A 17,360-nucleotide genomic window follows, 5' to 3' on the forward strand; every position below is an offset into this window, starting at 1 on the left:
AGGAGCCTGGTGGGCTGCCGTCTATGGGGTCGCACAGAGTCGGACACAACTAAAGCGACTTAGCAGCAGCAGCAGCCAGGTTATTGCACCATCCCCATGGGGTTCCTTTGTACCCACACATTTGTAAAAATATCCAGTATTCCTGGTGGTCTCTGTTTCCTGTTGGGACCCTGAATGCTTGACATGGGGTGGGAGAGAGGAGGTCTTGTCACCGCAACTCAGGAGAGACTCCTGGAGCTGGAATGAGGCCAGTGGAGGGTGGGTGAGAGGCTGTGGGGGCTGGGTAGGATGGGGCAGGAGGACGAGGGGTCACTGTCCTGAAAAACGAAGCTGAAAGGGGCCTTGATCTGGTTTCTGGAGTGAGGTGGAAAATGAACTTCTCCCTACATGGTCATCAAAGATCCACTAGGGCTTGAGAGGTAATTTTGAGAAGTACCCTTGTCTGTCTCCTTCACATAGTTGGGACTGATCAAGCTCTTTTCTCCACTGAAGCGGGTAGTACGGCTTGGATTCACAGAGAGGTGAATGAGGGAAATTAAAATACTGCATGACAGGCCTCAAAGGAGTACTTCAAAAATGCCTGGGCCTGGGACTTCCCTAGTGGTCCAGTGGTTAAGAATCTGCATTCCAATGCAGGGGACATGGGTTCCATTGCTGGTTGGGGAACTAGATGGGCAACTAAGCCCATGCGCTACAAAGGGATGAGAACAGAGAGGACCAGGTCTTCTTAAATTACTCTTTGGGTTTCTCATCAAAGGCAGAGTGTAAGTTTGGAAACTCCCAAGGGAAGAGGCAGATCATTGATTTCTTGGGTTCAAGGGGGCACTGTGCTCCTGGGCGAGACAGTGTTAGAGGGGAAGGATCATCGAGTTTCAGGAGTGACCACCTAGACTTGAATTCCAGATCCTCATCTCTCTGGGCCATCACTGATCTCACAGATGCCATGAGGATTAGACCAGAAAGTGCATGCAAAGGCAGCGGGGCCCCTCTTCCAGGCCATCTGAGTAGTCCCACATTCATAGCCCACCAAGCTTCTTCCCAGCTCTTCGCCGGGACCAAGGGGCAACCAAGCTTCCTAAACTCTGGCTTCCAGAAGCCACAGAGTGAAAGAAGCTGTTGTCATGGACAGGGGTGGGTGGGCACATTATCCTGAAGCCTCCTAATCCCATTTTCTGCTTTCATGTTAATCCACTTCCCCCTTCTGTCTGCCACACACTCAGTGTCCAGGGCACTGGCCCGGGGAGCCTGGCTCCACCTCCTCCAGCGCTCCCTGGTGGAGGTGCTGGAGATGGAGGGTTGGGACACAGTCCGGCTGTACCTGGGCCCACCCCAGCTGACCTGGATCCTCTTGTATGCCAGGCCATGGAAGAACATGGAGGGTTCAACACACTCATAACAGTAACAATGACAATTATCACTCAGTGTTTCTTAAGCACTGTGTGCTGACACTGGTTAAGAGTTTTCTGTACGTAATTTCATTCAATGCCCGTAACACTGCTATGAAGTGGGTATCATAAATCTGAAATCTGCAGATAAGGAGATGGAGGCTTGGAGAGTCGTCACAGCCCAGACCACACAGTGAGCAAAGAGAAAGACTGGCCAGAGTTCCTCCAGAGCCTCGTGGGGGCCTAGTGGCACCATGGGCCCTCTCATGTTTTTCTTAACTACTCCAGCCCTGGGAAAGACCCACCTCCTTCCTCTGGTATCAACACCTGAGGCTTCGCTGGACAAATGCATTTCTTCCATGCGTTGGATCTTGGTGTCACTGGCTGTGCAGAGGAGAGGAAAGAACATAGACTTTGGGGCAGAAAGCTATGGATCTGGCTTCTGCAGGAAGGGGACAAGATGATCTCAGGAACTGAACTTCTTCCAAGCTCACAGGTGGCTACATGGAAAAGGCCGGGGGGGGAGGGATGATTTGGCTGTTGGCTTTCACTCACTACCCTCTTCAACCCTAGCTGCAAACGCTGCTTTCTATTCTGTAGGACTGAGTCTGACCATTTTTGCCCCCCAGATATGGGTTTAGAGTTAAGGCTCACTCACTGAGGAAAAAGCTGTTTACTAAGCCTTTAGCCACCTGCAGGTGAGTCTTTCAGAAAAGGTTTTATGCCCTTTGGACCTCCATTCGATTTGGGCATCACTCACAGTATGGGCTCCCTGACTCTAACTTCATTCTCTTCCCAGAACAGGCTTGGAAGGTTGGCATAGGTTTGAATGCTCCCTAAATCCCTTTGCAGCTGTGACCTGGGCTTCAGTTTTCAGGTCTGTAAAACTGGAATGATAATCGTGGCTTGCCGAGGCCAAAGCCTGCCCCTCCCCACGGGCCAGTGAACCCCTCATCTGGAAATTTCTAGATGCCCCAAAGGCAGTGATGGGTTAATCTTCAGCCTTCTCTTTCCTCAGTTCCTGAGCCCTGTGGGCCTCTCTGCTGACTGTTACCAGGGTCTTTGCTTCTCTGTGGATGGCACAGACCCTGCAGACCTTGCTGCCCCAGCCCTGTGGTACCTCCTTGGGCCCAGCATAGTGGTATAGTTCTCCCACCCTCAGAGCTCCACAGATTGGTGGGCAGTTGGAGAACAACAGAGGGCAGTGTAAACTCTAACACTGGCCGGCACACGGCAGGCTACACATGTGGCAGCGCGTGAATTCAGCTGAGGAAAGGGGTATGGAGGCTGGTGGAAGTCGAACTCCTCCTTGGAGGGGTGGGGACTGAGGGTGATGAGTATGGGCAGGACCCAGCTTGGTTGAATCATGGTGTGAGGTTCTGTGGAGCCTTTGATGCTCCTTGCTCTCCATAGTCACCAAGACTAAGTAACCAGAGGCAGGATGTAGGGTATGTGGGCTGGGAATGGTGGTGCTGAGGTACAACCTTGAGGGTATGAGCAGCTCCATAATGAGGACTCTAGGACTAACATCAGCTTCTCAATTACTTAAAACTAAGGGGACAACCTGTGCATAAATTATGCCAAGAAAATCTGGTGAGAAGAAATCAGGTTCTGAGGTAAACTTCGATTATTCTTCTTAAAGCCTTCACAGGCTTGTACACTTTGAGAATATTCTAGAAGTAGAATGGTGTATAGGAGAGAAGATGTGGGATCTCAAGTTAGAAGACTTGCATCCAGAGAATTCGTTGGTGGTCCAGTGATTTACACTCCATGTTTCCACAGCAGGAGGCACAGGTTCAGTTCCTGGTCAGGGAACTAAGATCCCACAGGCTGCATGGTGCAGCCAAAAAATAAAGAAAAATTAAACAAAACAGAACCACACAGCTTTAAAAGATAATTACTATTAAAAAAGAAGAAGATGAATTGTATCCATGCTGGGGCTCTCTCTGGCCTCAGTGTGATCTTGAACCTTTTCACTCTGGGCCTCCATGTACTTGGGCCTTGCCCTATTAGACCCTCCCTTTCAAAACCCATGAAGGGGCTGGGCTTTCCATGGACTTTGCTATCTCTCCACCTTCCATATATTCTTGCTCAAAGAAAAGAAAAGAAAGGCTCTGAAAAAGAAAAGTGTACATTACCATGTGGTGATAATGGCCAGGACCAACCCCTCCACCAAGGCAAAGCCAACCAGACTGGAGACTGCTCAGGGTCCCCTGGCATGGCTGACATCCAACCATTAGGACATGAGTCCTTTGGGTAAAGGCTTTGTATATCAGAAGCCAATGGGTATTAAAATGTTAACTTTGTTAGGGGAAGGGGTTCCTCACGTCTTTGGTTAGGACAAGGATGTGCAGGACCAAGGAGGGAGATGGAGGCCATGGGAGCAGGGCTTGAAAACACATTTTGCAAACTTCAGTGTCTGCCATGGCAATTTCACTTCTTTGTCACACACCACTCCTCCCCCAACTCCCAGACATACACCAGGGACATGACTGAGCACAAGGAAGTCAGGCCAAGAAACTGTGGCTGGGGAGGTCAGTCCTTGCCGTGAAATGTCATTTTATTAATTGATTTTATTTTTTTTACAAAAATAAACATTTTAATGAACAAAAAGTACAAAAGCTTCTGGATATACAAACTCCAGGAGCGGGGAGAGGCTGGTTTTGGCTGCTTTGCGGCTTTCACTGAAAGCAAATGAGGCAGAAAGGCCCCGGCCCCACCCCCACCCCAGGTCCTGGCTCAAACTGCTACCTGCTCCTCAACCCACGACGTGGCTCATAACTTGTGTGCTCCTCTGCCTGTGCCCCTGGGAAGGCTGGCAGGTGCCCCCTGTCGGGTTCCCAGAGTCAGCTGCTCTGGGGTACAGAATCACCCACATCTTGGAGCATCCCTTCAAGTCTCCTCCGCTCAGGAGCTTGGCTAAGAGAACGTTCCATGACCGATTGTCCCCTCGCAGCCCCTGCTGGGCCATGGCACATGCAGCAGCACCAGCAACAGGGGCTCTGGCTACATTCTCACACTACAAACACAGTGATGGGGCTGCCCATGGAACTGTCCCCATTGAGGGGCAGAGCCCCCAATGGGGAGACCAGCCTGAGCCCTACTGGCAGCCAAGACGGTGAGAGGGGCAGTCGGCTCCCTCCCCCATTCCTGGCCCTGGAGCCAGCAGTCCCAGACCTAGACTGGTAAACTCACATTTTTAACATTTGGCATTATTGCACATTGTCCTGGTCACCTCGGTCTGCCTGGGCTGTCAGCTTGGTCTGCAGGGGTGCCCACGTGACATGCAGTGCTGCTAGTGCAAGTCACGGGCAAGCCCAGCTGGCGGGGATGGTCAGCGGAGCCCGCAGATGGTTCAGCCAGAGGCCCTCACATATGTGGTCTTGCTGGGATCAGGGACCACGTGGCTCCATCCTGTCTTGAAAAAGACCAGGTGCCGACCTGGAGGCAGAAGTGAGAGGTAACAGGACTGGATGTTTCTCTTCCGGGAAGCAGGGCCACTCTCCCTAACACAAGAAAACTTGTCTCTCATCCCCTCAGCCTCCTTGTTTTCTCATTGTTTCTGGCTTCTGATGGGGGACCACCACTACCCGTCAGTCTCTTCTGGAGAGTCTGGTCACCTCCCTCAGGATGTCCTTTCCCCCTGGCTCACCTGTCCAGGTGGTCTGGTTGGTGACCACAAAGGCCTGGCACTGGGCATGGTTCTCACAGATGTCCACAGCCTCGGCCAGGTTGAACACTGAAAGGAGGCAGCTTCCGTGGTGGTAGGATGGCCAGCATCGGTAGTCCTCCTGGGGGACAGTACTGTCGGGGAGGCGCTGGTACTCTGTGGGTTGGAGATGGAGCTCAAGTGAGAACTCTGTGTGGCCAGGGGTGAGGGCTGGGATTACTTTCCTTAAAGGGCTAGGAGACCCATTTCTTAGATGTAGTCTAAAACCCAGCCCAGTCTTCCAACATGGAGATGCAGGCAGCTACCATTGTGGAACTGGGATGACCACTCAGGAAAGGCAAAGCTCAGGCTACCTTTGGGAGATACACATCTCCCAAATCTAAGGGCGCACAAGTGATTTAGGCTGCATGTGATGGCGGGCACATGTGTGGGACGAACACACACACGCGGAGCTACTGGTTGACCAGGCTGGTTGCTGAGCTTGGAACATTTTAGACATTTAAAGCTGGGCTTCCCAAACTTCAGTGTGCATGTGAATCTTCAGCAATCTTGTTAAAATGTAGATTCTGATTCTGAAGGTCTGGGGAGGAGCCAGGGAACTGGTATTTCCAACCAGCTTCTGGCACTGCTGGTCTGCAGACCACACTTTGAGGAGCAACAGTTTCCAGCTGCCCATGGTCCCATTTCCTTCTGGCCTTGGGGAGAGAGGTTAGGCCAGCTCCTTGGGTAGTGGGGGTCAGAAGTTCAGAAGCATGCAGATGAATGTAAAACACAAAGAATTACCATTTGGGAATCCACAACTTGAGTGTTTGGGGCAGAGCCTAGAAGAATATGAAATCTTCCCATTTCACAGAAAGAGCCCCTGGAAGCTCTGAAAACTCCTCAACCGGGAAGCTGCTTCGCTGCAGGCCTCCTGTCTTTCCTGCTGCCTGGGGAGCCCCAGCTCCACACTGATAATGCAGAAGCCCTGGGCCTTGGCCACCCCGCTTCCTGCCTCCTTCTTCTACAGGGACTAGACCAAAGTCCAGGGCAGGCTGTGATTTATAGCCCCATAAACGGCGTCCTCAGGGACAGAGCCAGCCATTGTTCACCTCGTTAAACTTTATTTACAGGGCTAACGAGGGCTCCCCCACCCCTAAGACTGGCCAGAGCTCCTTGAATACAGAGGCTGCCCATCCCTCGCCCCCTGCCAACCGTGCTAAACCCCAGGGCCTCAGCGGAGGGACCACGCAGCCTGCAAGTGCCTGCAAGTCGTGCCTGGAATTCTCTCCCTGCTCAGGGGCTTCTTAACTGGTATCAGGTGGAGCCCTCTCCACCTCCAGTTGTCCTCCTAGCCCCAGAAGGGTGAGGAAGGAAAGAGAAGTAAACACAGACTGTGTTCCAGCTGTGTAAGAGGAAACTAGTTAACTGCTTTCACACGTTTCACCTATCACTCACTCCCCGTTTCACCTATCATTTACTCCCCGGAAGAATTTTGTGAGGCAGGTAATACTGAACCCAATTCACAGATGAGGAAAGTGAGGCTCAAGGTGTAAGTAACTTGCTGAAAGTACACACAATACAGAACGAGCTTTGCAGCTACCCAGAGAAGGGGTGTCAGAGCCCAACCCCCAGGTCAAGGCAGAATCATAGTTATTCCTGGGCTTCCCAGGTGGCTCAGATGGTAAAGAATTTGTCTGCAATGCGGAAGACCAAGGTTTGACCCCTGGGTTGGGAAGATCCCCCAGAGAAGGAAATGGCAACTCATTCCAGTATTCATGCCTGGAGAATCATATGGACAGAGGAGCCTGGTGAGCTATAGTCCACGGGGTTGCAAAGAGTTGGCTATGACTGAGCAACTAACACACACATACATAGTTGTTCTAGCTCAGTCAGAGGGAAGATCTGAGTGAAGGCCAAGCTGTCTCTCTGCACCACTCCAAGTGAGTCTCAAAGGGAGGTGGACCCACTTCCCCACCTAGGGGGATTACTCTCCTCGAACCGCTCCCCACCTTCCCCGCCCCTGAATCCCTACAGGGGCCACTCACCAGCTTGGCTGCCCGTGGTGGAGTTCTGCAGATACTGCCCGCTCCGGTACAGGTGCAGCACCTTCTCCAGCTGGGCCAGGGTCTCGTCCACCCCCCAGGTGAGCTCTCCTGCAGAGTGCAGTGTGGCTCTAAGAGGGGACCTGGGCTCCTACGTCTCCCTCCCCGCCCCCACCCACCCCAACTCTGGAGCCTGGGCCCTGATGACCAGAGAACTGGGGTGGGGGGGTTACCACAGAATCTACTTTGGGAAGAGATGTTTCTGCACTGTGTGCCATCCTGGGCCATTCTTGTTCCCATGCTTGCTGGAGGCACGGGGGACAAGGTGATGGGAGGCAGTGCTCACCTGTGGCGTTGACGATGCTGTCCAGCAGGGGCCGGAGTGAAGTCGGGGCACTATGGGGCAGGAGGTATGTGAAGAAAAACCTGGGGCCGAGAGAAATCAGGGGCTCAAGGTCCAGCCTGTGAGAACATAGCCTTCCTCTACCCCAACTTGGGACAGAACCCCAATCTCACTAGGGAGCCCAATCCCTTGGGCTAACCATTTCACCCATATAGCCCCAGAGGGTGCTGAGGAGTCGATTCAGACTAAGGAGTCAATTCAGCATGTGCCCTACTGGGGTCTGGGCACATGCTACGGCCACAAGTAACTTCACACCAAATCGAAGTCTGAGGTGTGTTTTCCCCATCCATTCTGGGAACTTGTCCACCCCTCAGCTCCACATTATCCCCCAGGTTGACCCGTGTCAGAGCCAACTTCCACGGCTTGGCTCTATGAGGAGCTTCCACAAGCGAAGGGCCCCGGGAGGAAGGGGCAGGGCCCTCCCAGGGCCCCGGGAGGAAGGGGCAGGGCCCTCCCACCAGCCCTAGGCTGAGTCTGACACTATTTTAAGAAGCCTCCAGCTGCCACCCCCCAACCCGGATTCTCCTTGGAGCTGACTATTTTTAGCTTCATGGTCAGGAGCCTGCCTGTTCCCTTCTGGACGTGGGGGAGCCTTTCCCCACCCCTGCCACTCCATTGGTCATGGCAGTCTCCCGCCTTGGCTGGTCTCTTGGACCCCGTGTGAGCTCCCCTCCCTGCCGTCCCCCCTGGGGCCCCTCGCTGGTCCTCCTGAGTGGGGGTGGAGGTCACCTGTAGGCGTTGTAGAGGTTGCGTTTCTCGTTCATGGCCTCGCACCAGCCCTGGGCAGAGCAGGGCAGGGTGAAGTTCCTGGCTGGGAACTCGAGTAAGCAGTCGGCATTGCCTGTGCACGGCGTCTCCTCCACACGGGCGTCATCCAGATCCGTCACCTTCAGCTCCCCGTCCACCAGCACAAACTGTCGGGGGCGGAAGTCCAGCAGAGTGACCGAGCCCAGCGGGGAGTGGGCCAGGTGGTGGAGGAGGCGGCCCAGGCTCAGGCAGATCTGAGGGGCAGACACCGGACTGCTCACTGCTTTTCTCCAGGGAAAGGAGCCTAGGGGCTCCAGGGTGCCCTCCTCTGAGGCTCTGGACTGAGCTGGGGGGTTTGCCTTTCTCTTAAAGGCTTGAGTGTTCACTAAGGACTGAGGCCTGGGACCTTATGGAGCAAACCAGTGATTTTCTACAACCCCATGGCTGGCCTGACCCTGAGGGTAACATGGAGAAAGTGGGGAAACGAGCAAGGAAAATCTGGGGACTCCTCCCTGAAGTTGCATCTCAGTGTGGGTTCTGTCCAGTGCATGCAAATAGAGGGCAGGCCAAGATGACCTTAAGATCTTTCTAGACCTAGGACACTGGCCCTCCTGCAGCCAGGCTGAGGGTGTGTGTTTGTGTGTGTGTGTGTGTGGAACAGGAGTACAAAAATAGGATCCTCTCTGCCTTGGTTTTTTTTTTTTTAACCCTTTGGCTGATGGCTGAGTCAACTTCACGGCATCCTTCCCTCCCTCCCTCCCTCAACTAAGGGAGTCCAAGCTGCTCTGGAGGGCTGACCTTCTAAGGGAGAACCATCCCAGCCAGGAGCCCAAGGCCGACTGGCCCTCCTCCCTGCTCACTCGGAAGCGATCCTCCCAGGAAGTCTGCAGCAGCTGGATCATCTCCACAGGGGCGCCCAGCTCCGTGATGGTGGTCAGGGTGTCTGGGATGTCCTCACTGTCCTGGTAGCAGTAGCCATAGAGCTGAAAGAGGCCCAGGCGGGTCATGAGGTCACAGGGTGGGGGTAGGGACAAGGAAGGGCTGGGTTGTCAGATGCCCCCACCCTCCCATCCCTAGGTCTCTGCTTCAGCTCAGGCCAGAAGAGAAGAGCAACTCTGCCTGGGAAGCCTGCGCTCTAGCCCACTGTTCTAGCAGCCCCTTACCTTTGGCCACTCAGGTAAATGGGCAGGTCTGAGCACCATGTGATAACCATGTGCCAGGCACTGTGCTAAATGTTTTACATGCATAACTCAATTCTTAGAATAATCTAAAAAGGCATAGTTGGTACTATTAGTATCTCCAATTCCCATGTGAGGAAACCAACTCAGAGAGGTTAAATTTACCCCCACAAGGCCACACAGCTAAGAAATGCAGGAGCTAGGATTTAAATATATGTCACTCTGATTCCACAGCCTTGTTCTTTCCAAGAGTACCATTTGCTAACTGGCAAACCAACAAATGGTTATCGTACCTCCTCCCCTGCTCTAATCCTTGTCTTTGCTTCATTTTCACTTATAGGCACCTTAATTTTTCCTCTGCTCTGGTTTTTCTGTAGGGAAAGCAATCTCCCTGAGGATTTGTAACAAGTGTTGATCAGTACAAAAAGAATCCAGGGCTCATACCCTTGGGTGTTCTTTGCATGGTTGGTGGTGGTGGTGGGGGATGACCTGTGTCAGCTGGGGTAGTAGTGAGTTCCTGGGGAAGGTCACTGTTCTTTGAGGGCATGGTCACAAGGGCTTTTCCACTCCATAGGATCTGGAGGAGGAGCTTTGTACAGCTCAGCTGGCCAGGGGCTTCTGGGAAACACAGCCTGACTTTGTCACCGACACCTAAACCAGGATCCATGGAGAGCCCTGCTTGTTCCCACCTTTCCCACCTCGCTGTACATCAGCTAAGGGATCAGCTGGTGCTCCAAACACCCAGCACCCTGTGGGGCAGGAACACAAAGGCCAAGTTGTCGGGGCCAGAGCAGGAAGAGAGGAGAGCTGAATGATGGGGGTGGGGGTGGGGTGGATACCAGCGGAGCCAAGCCTGTGGGCTAGACGTCCCTGCAGGCTTTCACCCTTCGTGGTTCCACACCAGGCCCCTACACTTTCCCTTCCATCCCAGTAGGGACCTTTTAGCCCCCCCATCCCTGGAGTCAGCCACCTCAGTCCTGCTGGCATGAGGGAAGGCACATCTCAGATCACTAGGGTGGCGACTTGGGGGATTGGGGGAAATCCCGGGTGCCCTCTTCTCCCTTTCTCTTCTTCCGTCTCCACCCCACATCAGCCCGGGGAGGCCCCAGATCCCAAAGAGGGCAGCGGTAGGGGGAGGTAAAAGGAGCAGCCCTGGAGCCTGGTTCTCATTTTCTTGCCCAGAGTCTGAGCCTTTGTGGGAAACTTCTGAAGGTTATTAAACACCCGGAGGTCGTTAAATGCGCTGTTAACGAGGTATTAATCAACACCCCTCAGGAAAAAATAAAAAGACACCATTAACCCCCCCAGGAAGCGTGAGGCTGAGCATTTCAGCCGCATCTTTTGTTCCTCTGGGAGAAGAAATATACTCTGGCAGGGCTCGAATCAGTGTCCAGGCAGGCCTGGGGCCCCATCTGAGGCCAGAGGCCCCAGAACGACAGAGGTGCAGGGGAGGGGAGACCCTTGTGCCCTTTGACCCTGGGCTATAGAGGCATCTATCACTGTGTTGTGTGTATTGTGTGTGCGTGTGTTGTGTGTGAGTCAGAGGTGGGCTGGGGAGGGGTCACAGAAGATGGATGGAGACACCCCGCCCGGGCAGTCCCGGAGACCAGAGCAAGCTCTGGAAAGTGCCCAGTGGGACAAACTGTCCTGGGCCTTTGCTGTTTGAACACCCACAGCGCCAACTCTGGGGCTGCCAGAGAGGGGGAGGGAGCCTCGGGGAGCGGGAAGCACTCTCTGGCTCCTCCCTGGTTCAGCAAACAGTTGAACAATTTTGAAATTTTAAATGATTAAGAGGTATTAAAACAACATTATTTCTAGTTCCCTGCACACCCAAATGGAAGCCTCCTGAGCAAAAAGACCCCCAGGTAGAAGACCCTCTTTGGAGGCAGAGATGACATTGCTGAAGAAGCCAGAGCGATACTGGCTTGGGGGTCTGGGAATGAAACCCCCACCAAAGCCATCCCTAAATTCACCCCAAGGTACCTCTACCTCCCTGTAAGTAAGGGTAGCTTTTCACCTCTCCCCTGACAGAAAGGACCTGGGACCCTCCCCATCTTGTAACACTTGTGTCTTAGGGCAACTCACCCCAATCTCCCACCCTGTAAGAGTCACACAGCCAACCCAGTCTTGGTCTAAAGAGGGATTGAGTGAAAACCAGTTATAATTTTTTTTCTTTGACACCTCCAGCACTGTGGTGGGGGCCTGACATTAAAGTGGAGGACCATTCTGTGATATATGTGGGGGTGGTTAGCTGTTGCTAGTGTTGAAGTCTGGGTGGGGTGAGAGGGCGGGAGGAGTTCCTTAAGAGACAGGAGAGCACAGCAAACTTCCAATCTGTCGTAAGGGAGGGGGGTCTTGAGTCAGTTAACTAACACTCAATATCCTGCTAACACACTCAAGACCTTCTCCACTGCCTCGGAATCTGACCGACACCCCAGCTTCCAAAAAGTTCCCAGGAGCCCCTGGGAAGGGAAGAGAACTAGATCCTCCCAGTTAGAATGGCCACGTAACCAGCTGCTTACTCCCTGAAGCTCCAGAGTCAGCTATGCCGCCAGGCAAGCCACCCACAGCTGCTGGCTCTGCCTGACCTTCTGCAACCAGTTCAGAACCCAGGATCCAGTTGACACGTGTCTGATCAGGGCTGGGGTAGCCTGGAAGCCAGCAGTGGTATCAAGAGCTCTCTGACTTCTCTCTACTATTCTGTGATGCCCAGACCTGGGGTCCATCTCACTCCTGAGGAAAAGAGGGAAGGACTCCTGGGTTTTTGCTCAATTTTCCTGGGTGCAGAAAGGTTCATGTGAATGGGCTGGGAGGTGGAAGGTGTGGGCGTGGTTCCTCAGCGGGGGAGCCTGCACACACCCTGTGTTCACTGGGCCAGGAGCAGTCAGGGATTTCCCTCTCTGTTTGCTCAGACATGTGCAAAGGGAATGGTTTGTCTAATCCCAGGACTGACTCAAGGACCTAGGAGAGCTGGGGGAGAGGAGGAAGTGGGTGTGTTAGGGCAGTGTGGGACTGTGAGAGGCCCACTCTCTCAGTCTAGCCTGGAGGGGACAAGGTGGGGTCTCATCTTTCCTCTCTGCTCCCCAGTGAATGGGAGAGACAGAGTCCCATTCAGTAGGAACCTGGGCATCTGGCCTTCTCAATTCTCCAGTCTCTTGGCCACATTTGCTCATGTAATGTGACTCTCAGACCCTCAGGCCCTCAGCCTGTCCCCTGGGAATTGAGCTAGGACCCCAAAGGCTTCCCCAAAGCCTACTTTGAGGCCCAGAGTTTCCTCAAGAAAGGCTGTGCATTTTGTGGCCTACTATCCAGTCCCCTCCAGTTCTTCCAGTGGCTTCTGGGTGGGGTACCGGATATTCTTGGGGAATCAAGCCTGGTCTTTTTCTAGCTCTTCCCAACCCCATTTGGTGTCCCACCCTACCTTCAAAGTCAGACAAGTCACTGTTTGGAAGTTGAGAGAAGTGGGGTTCAGATTCCATCAAGAAAGTGAAGGGATCACTGCAGCTGTGCCTCTAACTCAGGGATGAGCTCTGTTCAGCGTCTCGGTTTGGGTCATTTCCTTGGTGCTCAACACCCCAGCTCCAGCCAGAGGCAGGGTCCTAAGTCCTAACGGACCCCAATCCCCATCCCGAGTTTGGGAACCCTCTGTCCTGGTCTGTCGTCAAGAGATATGGTGTGGAAGCTGAGGAACCCGGGAGTCTCTCCGGACCGCAACCCAGGAGTGAGAAGCAGGGTGGCGTAGGGGGGAGCTGCCATGGACTGGGTTCTGTCCCCCAGTTTAACCTGGCACAGTCACTGGGGCTCCGCTTCTTTATGTGTAAAAACAAGCGTTCCCTTCTAGCCAGAGTGCCCGGACCTGGGCACGTCCACCAGCACCCTCAGCCCCGCACCCGCACCTTCGTACCTGCAGCACGTTGGGGTGCCGCAGCCGCTCCAGCAGCACCATCTCTTTGAGCAGCTTATGGGCCGCCAGTCGATAGCAGCCCCTCCGCGCCCCGAACTCACGCACGCAGCTGCCCAGATCGTGGCCGCTGAAGTCCACCGCCTTGAGCGCCACCGCCGCGCCGCCAGGCAGGCGGACCCGGTACACGGCCTTCGTGTAGCCGGAGCCCAAGTACTGTGCGCCGGACACATTGCGGAGCGCGGCGCACCCCAGGCGCGGGCCCGGACCAGGGGAGCCCGGGCCGGGAGCCGGGGGCCAGCCCGGAGCGCCGTCGGGCAGGGACCGGGCCCGCGGGGACCGGGGACGCTGCAGGCCCGGACCGCCCGGAGCCAGGTCCATAAGGCGCCGCCGCTCCGGCCGGCCGGCCCCGGGCCCGGGGCCCCCGCGGGAATAGCGCTGCACCTCCTCGTAGCGCGCTCGAATCTGCCGGGCCAGCTCCCCACGGCCCCCGCGACGGCCAGGGCCCGGGGCTGGCGAGGGCCCCGGGGACTGGCCGGGCCGTGGAGGCTCTGAGCCCGGTGCGAAGAGCACGTTGAGGACCGAGCCCAGCAGGAAGGAGGCGCAGAAACCCGCGGCCACCGCCGCTCGCCGGCGCCGCATCGCTCCCCTCCCCCCGGCCGGCCGGCCCCGCGCGGCTCCCCGGCCGCGGCCCGGGGAGGCTCAGGCTCCGAGGCGGCTCCGCTCTGCGCTCCGCCGGCCCCCTGCCCAGCCCACGCGCATGGCCCCGGCGGCCCCGACCCCGGCCCCGGCCCCTCGCGGGCGGCACATCGGCCTGACACTTGCCTCCCTCTCGCCCTGCCCCCGCCGCTTATAAGGCCCGGAGCCGCCCCCGCCCCCGCCCCCGCCCCCTCCGCCTCCGCCTCCCAGCTCCCGGCCCGAGCCAGTCCTCGGCGCCGCCCCCTCCGGCCGGCCCGGCCTTCCCCGCTGACTGACAGCGGGACCTCCTCCCGCAGCCGTCCGGGCCTGAGAAGAAGCTCGGAGGCGGCTCCGGCCCTGCCCAGCGCGCGGCCCGGGATCGCGGGCTCGGGGAGAAAGGGAGGGGGCGGCGGCGGCCCCAGAACGAGCCAGGGGGATCGGACCCAGAGCGAGGGCGGATAACGGGGCCGGGGCGGCCAGATAACGGGCCCGGGAGGCGGTCAACTGAGCTGGCGGGGCAGGGTGGGGGAGCAGACGGAGGGGCGAGGCCGGGGGTAACGGGTTCCGGAAGGGACGAGCAGCTGGGTCCAGGGTGCGCCCTCCCTGGGACCCGGGGCAATGGGGCTGGCTGGGCGCGGGGAAGGGGCGCGGGGCCCGCCTCACGCAGGGGGCGCTGCTCATCGCTTAGTAGCGGATTCGGGGGCCGGGGATGGGGAGGCGGGCGCTCAGGGGCTGGCACCTGCGAGCGCCCGTAGGACGGGAACTCTGGGGTCCGAAGAAGAATCATGAGATACCCTCTCACATCTCCCCTACCAAGTTTTTCTGATTTTCCTTGTCCCCAAAGCCCCACATCGAACCCCTGCCCCGGGGATTCCCGCAGACAGACGTTAGCCGCGGATCGCGAACTTTATTCGTGCTAGTAATTTGTACAAAGAGCACTTGTACCCACGGACATGCGTGGTCCTGATTGTCTCTGGAGCGTGTTGCATTAGTGTATCTGAAGGGGCCACTGTGTCCGAGGAAGGGAGTGTGTACCATGTGTGTAAGTAGGTGCTGACTCCAGCAGAACTTCTGGTCCCTCCTCCTCCCTCCCTGATTGCATCATTAGCGCTAATTGAGGAGCTTTCACACGCCAGTGCGTTAGTTGTTTGGAGTGAGCTCCCCCCTCCTGGGAGAGATAAGCCGCTGCCCCTCCCCCTCGCAGTCCTCCGCTTCCTCAGAGCCCTGGAACGGTCCACCTAGATCCCCCCACCCTTCTTGGGCACCTTCCTGCCCCCTGGTCCTTTCCTGGTTAATCTCTTTCTTCCCCGCAGTGTCAGAGATTGGCTCGAGAGGAGGCAGGAGGAGGTGGCTGCTGCTAAGTCGCTTCAGTTGTGTCCAACTCTGTGCGACCCCATAGACAGCAGCCCACCAGGCTCCGCTGTCCCTGGGATTCTCCAGGCAAGAATAGTGGAGTGGGTTGCCATTTCCGGTGGAGGGCCTAGAAAATCTTTCCTCCAGGAGGTTGAAGAGTTCTGAATGCAATCTCTGTGATGAGAAAGACAGAAATCTCTGGCCGGTTCTTTTGGACCTGGAAGGGCAGAGGACAGCTCTGAATCCTCGATCACCAGCCTGTGATCCCACTGATGTAGGGGTATCCAGCCCTGACTCCTAGGGTCCCCCAAGACCGGGAGAGTTGGGGTCCAGTCAAACTTAGCAAGCATGGGAAGGGCAGAGTGAGAGAAGCCTCCATTCTCCTGAGGACCTTGGGTTTGGTAGAGTTTGGTCTGGTCCTGTTTAGCTGCTCTGCCCTGCCCTGGCCATTGGCTGCTGAGTGTGGGGGAAGGCTCTGAGCAGATGCCCTCCCCAGCCCTCACACCAGATGTCTTTGGTCTAATTAACTGTGCTGGGAAAACCAACCTGGGTTTGTAAACAGAGCTACTGGCTAAAGTCAACAGGGAGCAGCAGCAAACAGCAAACATTCCTCTCACACTCAGCCACAGTCCAATCCCGCTCCCTAGGGAAGAGGGGAGCCTTGCGGATCCTGAGGCCTCCTGGCCCACATCTGAGTCAGGGAAAACCTCTCTTCCTCTGTGACCCCAATATGGACATTTCCTTACCCCAGTGGCTCAGACAGTAAAGAATCCGCCTACAACGCAGGAGACTGGGGTTTGAACCCTGGGTTGGGAAGATCCCCTGGAGAAGGGAATGGCAACCCATTCCAGTATTCTTGCCTGGAGAATCCCCATGGACAGAGGAGCCTGGTGGTCTACAGTCCATGGGGTCCCCAAAAGTCGGACATGACTGAGCCACTAACACATTACTAGTTTCAGGGGCTCCTCTGCTGGGGAGGACTGGGGATTCTGGTAGGACTGAGTTTCCATCCCAAGGCTCTGCCTCCCTTCCAGAGAACTCTTAGGATCTATTAGCCCAACCTCCTGATTCATGGGGAAGCCACTATAGGGGGAATGTTCCTTAAAGAGCTTTCTTTGGGGCCTGCTCTGTCCTAGGATCTTGGAGAAACCTCTTAGGTAGGGCTTGGCACTGTTGAATCTCTAACTCAGAGTTGGTGAATATAACGTGAACATTGTTAAGTTCGTTACACATCATGTAGGTATTATAATAACATGGTCTGAAATTAGATAATTATTCCTGTGATATCTTTGCCAAGCTTCAGTGTTTCTGTTATGGTTTGAAAGTTCAGTACACATAGGGCCTGAGAAAAGGCCTGCATATACATACATACAATGCACACGCATGAGCCCATGGACAGTGACCTCACACACAGAAACAAAGGCATTTCAGCTCTCATTCTCACACTCACTCTGTCTCCCTCGCTGGCTCTCAGACATACAGACATATACAATCTTTGATGGAAATAAGTTTTTGGCCTCTGAAAAAAAGAGGTTGAACGTTTTGAACAGATTAGAGTTTCTGAATTGGCAGTTTCTTGACTTCTTAACCAAATTGTGCTTGTTTGCTTTCTTTTTTTCTTTGCCACCCAAGGAGTAGAATCATCATTTCAAAGAATTGAAAAAGAGCTAAAAAACTCTTGTTCAGGATCCAAATTTACTATCTGCCCTGCCCCAAAGACCTGGCAAGGCCGGTAGCCTGGGCCTCCCCGGTCAGAGTTCTCAGGGCCGCAGGCAGCTCAGAGCACTGAGGGGCCTCCTCCAGCTCTTACTCAGGGCCACAGTGGTGGTGCTCAGTGTCTGCCTGTTCAAGAGCTCAGTGCTTCAAACACACCATATTTTTCAGCTGCTCCCTCTACCTATCACCTTCACCCCGTCCAAACACTAACTTGGATAGCGATCCTTAGGGAGGAGGCAGATGGTCCAAGCTCCAAAATACTAAATTTCTTTGGAAATGTCTTCAAAATACATGTCTTTCTAGCT

At 55.3% G+C, this 17,360-nt stretch overlaps 1 protein-coding gene across 3 annotated transcripts; it reads right to left on the reverse strand.

Moving 5' to 3' along the window:
- Positions 1-3,911: 3,911 nt before the first annotated feature.
- Positions 3,912-14,153, reverse strand: PKDCC (protein kinase domain containing, cytoplasmic). 3 transcript variants are annotated; one of them, XM_081592004.1, is made up of 7 exons: positions 13,312-14,153; positions 9,090-9,212; positions 8,212-8,483; positions 7,426-7,505; positions 7,083-7,190; positions 5,038-5,211; positions 3,912-4,826 (listed from the first exon to the last, which is right to left on the reverse strand). In XM_081592004.1, the coding sequence occupies exons 1-7, from the start codon at positions 13,948-13,950 to the stop codon at positions 4,741-4,743; spliced, it is 1,482 nt and encodes a 493-aa protein (XP_081448130.1). In that variant the 5' UTR covers positions 13,951-14,153; the 3' UTR covers positions 3,912-4,740. The 3 variants fall into 3 exon arrangements, with proteins under 3 accessions (XP_081448130.1, XP_081448131.1, XP_081448132.1); XM_081592005.1 differs by having other exon boundaries at positions 8,212-8,396; positions 13,312-14,136; XM_081592006.1 differs by lacking the exon at positions 7,083-7,190 and having other exon boundaries at positions 13,312-14,136.
- Positions 14,154-17,360: the final 3,207 nt, after the last annotated feature.

The sequence above is a fragment of the Giraffa tippelskirchi genome, chromosome 4 (assembly GCF_054371585.1).
Source record: "Giraffa tippelskirchi isolate mGirTip1 chromosome 4, T2T-mGirTip1v1.2.pri, whole genome shotgun sequence".
NCBI lineage: Eukaryota > Metazoa > Chordata > Mammalia > Artiodactyla > Giraffidae > Giraffa > Giraffa tippelskirchi.